This window comes from Rosa chinensis, chromosome 1 (assembly GCF_002994745.2).
Source record: "Rosa chinensis cultivar Old Blush chromosome 1, RchiOBHm-V2, whole genome shotgun sequence".
NCBI lineage: Eukaryota > Viridiplantae > Streptophyta > Magnoliopsida > Rosales > Rosaceae > Rosa > Rosa chinensis.
Window position 1 is genome coordinate 39,641,042 of NC_037088.1, and position 10,904 is coordinate 39,651,945.

The following is a 10,904-nucleotide window of genomic DNA, read 5'->3' on the forward strand; positions in this document are numbered from 1 at the left end:
TTGCTTTTGCTCTTTCCGGTTGCCTTTTTGGACCTGATAATTTCCATTCAAGAGGAAAAGTCACTTCATTCCAAGTAACTTTATGAATCTGCTGCGAATGGTTCTTCTGGTTGGTGAGGAATCCAGTAGTAAGACCTGGGATATTTGTTATCCTTGTCTTGGGGGCTACTGTAGTACTCATCAATTTATAGTATATTCTATATACTATTGCAAGTTCTTGCATATCTTCTTTCATGGATATGCCGTCTGTCTTGACTCTCAATCGTAGACAGTGAGCTGCATCTTTCAAGCTGGTGGTGAAGTTGGGGAAGCAGTTGAAATATGCTACTTGATCGCACAGAGATGCTTCAAGTGTTCCCAACAGACTAGCTTGGAAGTCTGTTAACCTGTTGCCATGTAGAACACATAGGACTGAACAGTTTATGCCTTCACGAGCAAGCAGATTTATGCCTACTTGGACTGCTCCAATATGCATAAATTGATATTTTTTTGCTTGTGCTCTGGCAACTTCTGAAGGAGTGATTAATAGAAGATCAGTCTCTCCACCTGCTGTAGCGGGGGTTGTGATTTCCAGTAGTTTAAAATAATGGCTATCCATTAGATCAAACTTTCCCCTCTTGTAGATTTGTTTAAAATCTAATTTTGGGATTGAGGAATTTTTTACCTCCTGTTCGATTTCGTTGAATTCGAACTCTTCAGCATTTAGGAGTTGTACTCCTTTCTTTTTTCCAAAGATGCTTAACATCTTGATATCTCTTTTCTCCGGGTTTTCATACCGGATACTAGTCTGACTAGTAAATGGTTCCAGAAAAATCATGTTTGGAACACGATTTGTGTCTGGTTTTTCTAATGGTTTGAATCCATCAGTTTTCTTTTTTACTGTAGGCCCTTTCTTGTCCTTCAGTATATTTTTCATAGATTCCAGCGTTTTTTGCTGTTCATTGATTTTTCTACTGACAACTGTCAGCTTTTCTTCTTCCGTTTTTGGAAGTTCTTTGATATAATCCAGTTTGTTTTCCAATCTTTCCAATTGGTGGATTATAGTAGGTAATTTTTCTAGAGTCGATTGACATCTAGATATCTCTAATAACAGCTTCTGATATTTCTCATCAGAAGATTTCAGTAGAGAATTTATTTTCTCTAATAACAATTCTGACATTGTCCCTATTAAGGAGGAGTTCTCCTTGAGCTATAATACAAGCTCTGATACCAGTGATGTGCGGATCTAACCAATGCTCAAATAATCAAGAGGTTTTTGTTCCTCTTCCAGAACATCTAAGAGATTATCTATCTCCTCTTCTATTCTATAGATTCTAGTCTGTAGTCTATAGATAATATCCCAGTAATTGGGAGAATCTCTACTAAGATTATCTCTATAGGTTTTTAATTTTCTTAATTTCTCTCTCTCCTTTTGCAGTTCCTTAGTAGTAATTTTGCAGATAGCAATCAACTCAAGTCTATCAACAATCGAAATTATGAATGGTAAAAATAACCGTTTACCTTCGAGTATAGAGGATGGATTTATACCTGCAATATGGTTAAACAAACAAATTCAAAAGCATTGACCCACTACGCTCCGTCAATTTTATTTTTACCAAAGGAAGAGATAACTATTAAGGAAAGTAAAAGAAGCTAGATTTGCGGATTGTCACTTTGATGAGACAGTCTTCCCGTCGTTAGGGGGAGATAGGAACATAAATGTTCAACAGGAAAAACCGCGCCTTCGACAATGGTTTGGTGGCCGGAAACGGCCGGAATCGCCGGAAATCGACGAAACCTCCGTTTGGCTACAGTGGACTTCTTGGCTCAAATCCGAGCTCCTCCGGCTGAGCCACCGCAAAACACCACCCCAGGCATGACAAGAAGGAGGAGGCGAGCTTGCCAATGCCCGGATTCGGTCATGGGGTGGCCGGAAACGGAAGAATTCGCCGGTGGAAGAAAACGGCAGAAGCAGAAGGAAAATCGGGGAAGAGGAGAGAGAAAATTCTGTTAAATATTTTGGACCATTAGATTAGTAATATATCCAATGGTCCAAAATATTTAAAATTTGGTAACCTATAGTCCTTAGCCAATTACTATTAGTTAGGCTAGTGGTGGACGGAGGCAGTGCCCTAGGCAACAGCGTCGGTCACACTTAGTCCAAGAATCAACTTTTGATTCATGTTTTATTTCGCTCGAGAGAAAGGATGTCCATGTGAAGTCTTTGGTAGACGGATCATCATATCATGACTAGGATTAAAAATGGCACCAATTTTTTAAAAATAATTTGGGGAATGTTTCCCACTGTTGTTAGAGTGCCAACTAAAGATATCACAGTGTAAAAAGATGATGTGGCACCCACAGTTATCAAATACGCAATCCGATCCAGACTCCTAGTCCTCTCTCTCATCATCCTATGGCGCACCCTCCTCAGCCCCTACGATACCTCCGCACCCATCAACCCCACTTGCCTATCTCTAACGATCATAAGTAATGTATGACTAACGATCAGTTGAATTTGAATCAACGAATGTGGGGAAAGGAACCTGACCATCTCCAAATGTCATCGAATTAGAATACAGACTTTAAAGTGTCGAGAGTGACTTTCCATCACATAGTAATATAACCAACAGTATGCCCAGCTCCAGAAGGATCAAACAAATTATCCAATAAGCATTCTGCTAGTTGAGAAAATACTGAGGCCAATTAAAAAAAAAAATCACTGAGGCCATTGCCAGAGGCTTTCAATTGTTCCAAATAATGATCATTAAACTTAGAGACATCAATTTCGCCCCTAAAAGAGTAACAAAACCAAACTTCTATTGCAACATCAATGCCCTCTGTATACCCAAAAATAACTTCAAGCAACTAAAACTATATTAATCAGAACAATCAATAATATTATTTAAAGAGTCCGTGAGACTTGGTAATGGATTGGTTTATAGTTCAGCAATTCCTACAACTCAAAGCCAGATACGAAAACTGGAACATAATTTTTTCATGTTAAAGCCTTATACAAGGTAACAATAAAAAATTGCAAAGTCAGCATTTTCCCACTTTAGACAGGAAAAAAAAAAAAGCATAAACAGAGCGAAGGAAAGATAACTAAGCTATCTTAAGAATCTTTTTCATTTTGAATCAATGTAATGTGGTAAGTAACTAAAATTTCAAAGAGTTATCCAAAAGTATCAGAAGTGGAAAATAGATTAGGTATATGATGAATGCATTTCCAGTGACCCTGCCCAACCTAAAAACATGATTGAAATTTAGAAGTATTTCAGTTTAAACTTCTAACAGCTATGAAGTATAAAGATTGCTGAAAGACATAACTCATGTATAACTTTCAAACATGCTTTTCATTGGAACACTTATTACATTTGAAACTTAATTAACCGTATATAGCATGTCACACATTCCCTAAATTTATGCATTTGAACCAATAATGAAGTAAAGACTGAATGCTAAACATAGTTTTCCAGCGATTGTTATTACAGTCAACAAAAGTGAAAAAAAGAAGAGTCACAGACTCACACCAAGATGGAAGCTGAAGAATGCGAGTAAGTCACCAAATGGCAAATGAAAAAGCAAACGCGCGATACTAGTGCATAATACTCTCTCCAACAAAAGATGAGATCCAGAAAAATAATAACAGACAAATCCAAATACTACTGTTACACTAAATTTTATCGTTTAAGAGTCAAAACTTAGTTACATTTTCTTAGTACTAGCTATCATCTACCATTATGCCACTCCTAACATAAAGATTCATGCCCCAGGCATCATATCTGACAGAAAAGAGCAAGAAAAGATTCACAATGTTGATGTCAGATGTCTGCAACACGGCTGGTTACTGGTGAAACTAAAGTCTCCCTGTAAATGGCTGCATATCCAACTTCCATTTGTTTTGCGTCCTAATAACAACGCTAAATATCTGTTCTTTCAGGCTATATAACACCAAGGACTGATAATTATCTATTTTAACCATCAAAACTTCACCATTCTCTAAAATGCACAGAGGTGTCAAGAGAGATAATTCATACTCTTCAGGTAAACTCTCCGAACATATAACCTCGGTCCAAGACTCCTTGACCCCATATTCCTTCATCATCCATATTCTAAAACCAGTGGTCTCATTGTGTAGGAAGCCAAGTATATACACACTGAGACAATCTCCAAGAGTAAAAATATAACTAAAGGCAAGATAGGGCAATGCAAGCATCTCCCTAAACTCCTCCTTTCCTAAATCAAATGAGATAATTTTCGACCCTGTTGGATGATAATCGGTGAATGTGGTCTCTAACCAATGCAGAACTCCATTTAACAAGCACCCCCGCCCTGCCAAGTTAAAGTAATCGAGACCCTTATGGTGTTAGTGTGAGTCATCGTTCCCTATTAGGAATAGACTACAAGGGAATATATTGTTGTAACTACTTACCTTGTATATGTTGTGTAGTACAGTAGTACACAATAGTTGTAGTACGTTGTAGTACAATTGTAATCTGTTTATATACACCACAGAATTGGTGTAATAAGATATCAGAAAATTCATTCTATCAACCTTGTTCTATTTGACTTGGTATCAGAGCAAAGATTCGACAAGGACTTTGTCTCTTTGTTCTTTCTTTATTTTTCTCTTAATTAGAGGAAAAAGTTTAAAACCCCATTTGTTAGGGTTCTATCTCTAACCGACATCAGCCTTCATCCTTTCAAGATCGGCTTTGTCGTCATCTGTCTATTTCTCTAAAGCAACGCCATCCTTCATCTACCCAGATCGGAGTCGTCCTTTTTCATCAGATCAGAGTCGTCCTGTTCACCAGACCGGAGTCATTCCTCAACTACCAAACCGGTGTCGTCCCTATTCCATTCCTCCAGAATTCCAGATCAGCTTCACCAGACCGAATCTCATCTTCTCATCAGCTCGCACGCTGTCAATCTACCATACCTCAGTTCGTGCGCCGTCAATCCACCAGACCGGGTACCATCTCCACTTCAGTTCGCGCGCGTGTCAATCCCATCTCCTCATCTGATCGGTTCTTCAGACTGGTCGGCTTTCACTTGTTGCCCAGTTCCCGGCGCCACTCTGCTCAGACCAGCATCACAAGTCACCATCACAAACTAGTCAACCCGAACAAACAGGTTCAAAAAAACAAAAAACAAAAAACAAAAAAAAGGGAGAAAGGGTTGTTACACTATTTTGTTATTATTATTGGAGTTTTTCTTTTATTATTTCCACTGCATCCTCTGTGCTTTTCCTACTATATTGTTGTGATGGATAGTGATGAAATTGAAAGCCAGAGTTCCAGGATCAATGAGGTCCAAAAGGTTGAGGTGTCTGTCCGAAGTTCAAACGGTGGTTCTTTTGGGGCTACGAAACTCAATGGGACCAACTTTCGGACATGGAAGAAGATTATGTCTGCCCACCTTCGTGGCATACACAAGATGGGGCATGTGACAGGAACAACCAAAGCACCTAGTAGGGAAGATGTGGATGCCTATACTAAGTGGGAGGATGATGATGGATCTGTGATGGCAATTTTATTCAAAGCCATGTCTGAAGATGTGCTACAATTGGTGGAAGAGTGTGAGACTGCTGAAGCTATATGGAAGACATTGGGGGACCTATATACAAATGAGTATGATTTTATACAGGGTCATGAATTAATGTGTAAAGCTGCCAGTATGCAACAGAATGCAACCAGTAGCTGTGTATTTCACCAAGCTGAAGAATGTATGGGCTGAAATTAATCAGAAGCATTCTTTCAAGATTAAGAATCAGGAAGATCTTGTGTGGTACCAGAAGGAGAAGGAGCTAGAAAGGGTTCATGTATTCCTGAGAGGACTTGATGAGAAGCATAGCAGTGCCAAGGGAGAATTGCTCAGAATGACAGACCCTCCTAGTTTGAACACAGTTTTTACATACATCCGCAAGGATGAGTCTCAGCAGGAAAGTGTCAAACATGCACAGGTTGAAGTATCTAGCCTAGCCATTCAGGCCAAGTCACTGACACCTTTCCTTCAGCAGCAGAGTTCAGCCCCACTTCATCAGCAAGGTTTCCCACAAGGCTTCACCAACTGCCCTTGTCCTCAATGTTCTTATTGCAACGACCTTGGGCATGTTCGGGAGAATTGTTGGAAGTTGAACCCACACCTTAAACCTAAAAAGCAAGGTTATCGTCCTAAGGCGAAAGCAGCTACTGTTCAATTGGTCCAAGAACCAGATTTCTATGGAGTGGCTGGCCAAGATCATCATACAGCAAGTGGAGCTACTCCTACAGCCTCTATAGCTGGTCGAGGTAAAATTGGTATGGCTTTAAAGGTTTCTAACTTTGTTGGTTCTGATACATGGATTATTGATTCTGGTGCCTCTGATCATATGACTTATGACAAATCATATTTTACTGAATTGTCTTCCCCACTAGTGTCCTATGTAACCAATGCCAATGGTGAGGCTTTTCCTGTGTTAGGGTCAGGGTCAATGCGTATTACTCCGACTTTAGAACTTCATAATGTGTTATATGTGCCTGACTTATCTCATCACTTGATATCTGTCCCACAGTTGAACACTGAGTCTAAAAGCTCTGTAACCTTTTATCCTATGTATGTGATTTTTCAGGATCTTCTCACCAGGGAGATAGTCGGTCGGGGGTATCTGAGGGGCAGGTTGTTCCATTTGGATCAGACATACGCAGGAGAGAAACCAGGAGCACAGTCTCAAGCCGCTTTGACTTCGAATTCTGATAAGTTAAGTGAAATTTGGTTGTGGCATCTCCGTTTAGGGCATCCATCTTTTAGTCTTATGAAAAAAGCCATGCCTACTCTGTTTATTGGTGTGGATGAGTCAGTTTTACATTGTGAAACATGTGTTTTGGCCAAGAGTCATCGTGCTACTTATTCTCCTAGTGTTTCTAATAAAAGTGTTATTCCTTTTGAGTTGATTCATTCTGATGTTTGGAGACCTTCTAGAGAGCCCACTGTATCGGGTATGCGATACTTGGTGTTGTTTATTGATGATTGTACGAGATTGTCATGGGTTGCTATTCTTCAAACCAAAGATGAAGTCTTCCCTGCTTTTCAAACATTTCGTAATCTTGTTCAAACACAATATCATAGCACCATTAAAGTCCTTCGCTCTGACAATTAGGGGGGGGGGGGGAGTATGTTAACCATGTGTTCCAAGAGGTTTTTAAAACCCATGGGATTGTTCACCAAACCACTTGTCCGCAAACACCAGAACAGAATGGAGTGTCTGAAAGGAAAAACAGTCATTTACTTGATATGGCTCGTGCCCTTCTTTTTAGTGCTCATATGCCTAAGTATCTTTGGGGCGATGCTATACATGCTTCCTCTCATCTTATCAATCGTCTTCCATCCAGTGTCCTTCAGGGAAAAATTCCATTTGAGGTTCTCGCCTCTCATGTCTCCTTACCATCATTTCATAATCTTTCAGCTCGTGTTTTTGGTTGTGTTGCTTTTGTTTATGTACCAAAAAATCAGAGGTCTAAGTTGGATGCCCGGGCCCTTAAGTGTGTGTATGTTGGCTACGGAGGCTATCAGAAGGGGTACAAGTGCTATCATCCACCAACCAGAAAGTATTATGTCACTATGGATGTTACTTTCTTTGAAGACATGAGTTAGTTCTCCTCTTCAGATACAGCTCTTCAGGGGGAGAATTCATATTTTGAAGAGCTATATCATGGAGAGAGGAAGGAATTAGAAGGAGAAGGAGAAGCCATACAGCAAGGAGGTATTTTGACGGATCTGGTTGAGACTATTAGCTCGCCTCCTCCAGCAGCAGAAGCACCAGTTTCCATCACTCAGAATGAGGTTGAAGACACAACTGCCCCTCCTGCCACAGCTTCTACCCCTGACCCACAGCTTTCTGGTACTGAAGATCACCCATTTGAGGTATGTCCATCCACTGATACTAGTAGTAGTCAGTCTAATGTTGAGCAATATGTGTTACCACATAGGACCACTCGAGGTCAATCAGCTAAAAGATATGAACCTACTCTTACTGCCAAATCAAATACCCAATAGCCAACTATATGTCCACTAGGAGTTGTCTAAGTCATATGAATCATTTGTGAATCAAATATCAGCTGTATCAGTACCTAACAAAGTGCAGGATGCATTGGGGGATCCAAAGTGGAGGAAGGTTATGGATGAAGAGATGGAGGCGTTGCAGAAGAACAATACTTGGCAACTTCTGCCTCCACCACAAGGCAAGAAGGCTGTAGGTTGTAGTTGGGTGTTTACAGTGAAGCATAATTCAGATGGATCAGTGAATCGATACAAAGCACGTCTTGTAGCAAAGGGATTTACTCAGACGTATGGTATAGACTATGATGAAACTTTTGCTCCTGTTGCCAAGATGAAAACTATTCGGGTTTTGCTCTCATTCGCTACTAGTTTAAACTGGCCACTCCGACAGTTTGATGTCAAGAATGCATTTCTTCATGGAGAGTTAGCCGAGGAAGTGTACATGAGCCTTCTACAAGGTATGTAGTTGCTTCTCTTGGTGAGTTTGTATGCAAATTGAGAAAATCTCTGTATGGTCTCAAACAGTCACCTCGTGCTTGGTTTGGAAGATTTTCACAGTTCATGCGCAAGGTTGGTTACAGGCAGAGCAATTCAGACCATACCTTGTTTCTCAAGCATCAACAAGGGAAGGTAACAGCTCTAATTATTTATGTGGATGATATGATAATCATCGGTAATGATGCTGTTGAGATGGATAGACTGCAGAGACAGCTAGCCTCTGAGTTTGAGATGAAGGACTTGGGTGAGCTTAAGTACTTCTTAGGAATTGAGGTAGCCAGGGGGAGAGGGGGAGAGAAGGAATCTATCTGTGCCAGAGGAAGTATGTTCTTGACTTGCTGACAGAGATAGGTTTGTTGGATTGCAGACCTATTGACACTCATATTGAGCAAAACCATTGTTTAGCTGAGTATCCAGATCAGGTACCTACTGATCGAGCTCGCTATCAGAGGTTAGTTGGGCGCTTGATTTATTTGGCTCATACTAGACCTGACGTTGCATATGCAGTGAGTGTGGTGAGTCAGTGCATGCATAATCCGAGTGAGAGTCACATGGATGTTGTTATGCGAATTCTGAAGTACTTGAAGTCAGCTCCAGGAAGGGGAGTACTGCTTTCTAAACACAACAACATTCTTTGAGGTTTGTGGCTTCACAGATGCAGATTGGGCAGGAAATACCACAGACAGGAGGTCGACATCAGGTTACTTTACCTTTGTGGGAGGTAATTTGGTTACATGGAAGAGTAAGAAACAGAAAGTTGTGGCACGTTCTAGTGCTGAGGCCGAGTATAGAGGTATGGCTCACGGAGTGTGTGAATTATTCTGGCTGAGAAATCTATTACATGTTCTAGGTTTCAAACTCAAAAATTCCATGCGGGTTGTATTGTGACAACAAGGCAGCTATTGACATATCACATAATCCAGTACAGCATGATCGTACATAAGCATGTGGAGGTTAATCATCACTTTATAAAGGAGAAGCTGGGTGCCAAAATGATTAGTTTTCCTTTTGTTCCAACTGAAGAGCAACTTGCAGATGTACTTACCAAAGGAGTTTCCAGGAAGGCGTTTTATGACTCACTAAGCAAGTTGGGCATGGTTGATGTATATGCGCCAACTTGTGTGAGTCATCGTTCCATATTAGGAATAGACTACAAGGGAATATATTGTTGTAACTACTTACCTTGTATATGTTGTGTAGTACAGTAGTACACAATAGTTGTAGTAAGTTGTAGTACAATTGTAATCTGCTTATACACACCACAGAATGGGTGTAATAAGATATCAGAAAGTTCATTCTAACAACCTTGTTCTATTTTACTCATGGGTCCTCAACGCACCTGATTTTAAACTAAAGACCTGAACCACTGTTTCCTCAGAACCCTTAACTCTATAATTGTACCCTCTCACTACCTTATATTCATCATTAGTGGAATCATAACCAAATCCGCAAAACTATGGAATGTAATGATCAGTAGGTTTTGACAACACATTGGATTCTCCAGTACAAGGGTTCCATATCGCAATCCCTTCTAGGTCAACATCTACGCATATCAGCCCATTGCAAGAACCTATAATTGTTCTAATACTTGAATCAGGGAACATTACCGGAAACTTGAGCTTTCTGATTGCAAGATGAGAATCTGCATCATTCAGATCCTTGAAGGCTTCGTAGTCTATGGATTCAACTGGGCTCGTCGAGAAAAGGAGCCTTGAGGTGGTCTTGGTGATGCCTTGGCTTGCGTAAGTGAAGTGCTTGGTGACAAAATGAGACTGGGAAATGAGATCACGCCATGAGTTGCAGACGCAGCGAAATCTCATCAGTGATTTGACCGGTACCCTTGCCAGAATCTGGTCAAGGATGCCATCGTGGTCGGCGAGATTGGTAAGAGCTCGCTTATGATGGCCGCCGACTTCCGCCATGGAACTGGTGGCGATTAGTTTGGAGTGGGAGGAGGGCCGATGAGGTGCGTTTTGGAGGAAGGGTCTTCGAATTCTTGTGTATTTTGGATTTCGAGTTCGTTCTTGGTTGGTTTTCGTCTCAGCATTTCTGCTCTCTCAACAGTTTGTCATCAGCTCTTCACCCACTGCATTCTCACTTCTCAGCGTGTCGTTTTGGTCTGAAATGAAATGCATTTTGCTAGCACCTTTTTGAATATATATTCAAAGAAAAGAAAAAAAGGCCAAGTCTTATTTAGTTCCCTTTTTAAATCGTGAGTGTGGTAGCAAGTCATCTCAATTCAGGATATTCCAGCAAAATCATACTAATCTCCTATTGCAAGTGCATAAATTCGAAGGCCTCTCAAACTTGGTGGCCACAAAATGGCGGGAGTTGAAGCGTGAATGCTAGAACTAAATATCTCAGTAAAGCCAGACCAATCCCCTCCG

General features: G+C 40.6%; 1 protein-coding gene across 1 annotated transcript; it reads right to left on the reverse strand.

Annotated features, from left to right (window-relative positions):
• Positions 1 to 9,971: 9,971 nt before the first annotated feature.
• Positions 9,972 to 10,439, reverse strand: LOC112166657 (F-box/kelch-repeat protein At3g23880-like). Its single transcript, XM_024303534.1, has one exon. The coding sequence runs from the start codon at positions 10,437 to 10,439 to the stop codon at positions 9,972 to 9,974; it is 468 nt and encodes a 155-aa protein (XP_024159302.1).
• Between the last annotated feature and the right edge of the window lie 465 nt (positions 10,440 to 10,904).

Coding starts and splice junctions, on each gene's coding strand:
- LOC112166657 (XM_024303534.1), bottom strand. CDS start 10,439: ATGGCGGAAGTCGGCGGCCATCATAAGCGAGCTCTTACCAATCTCGCC.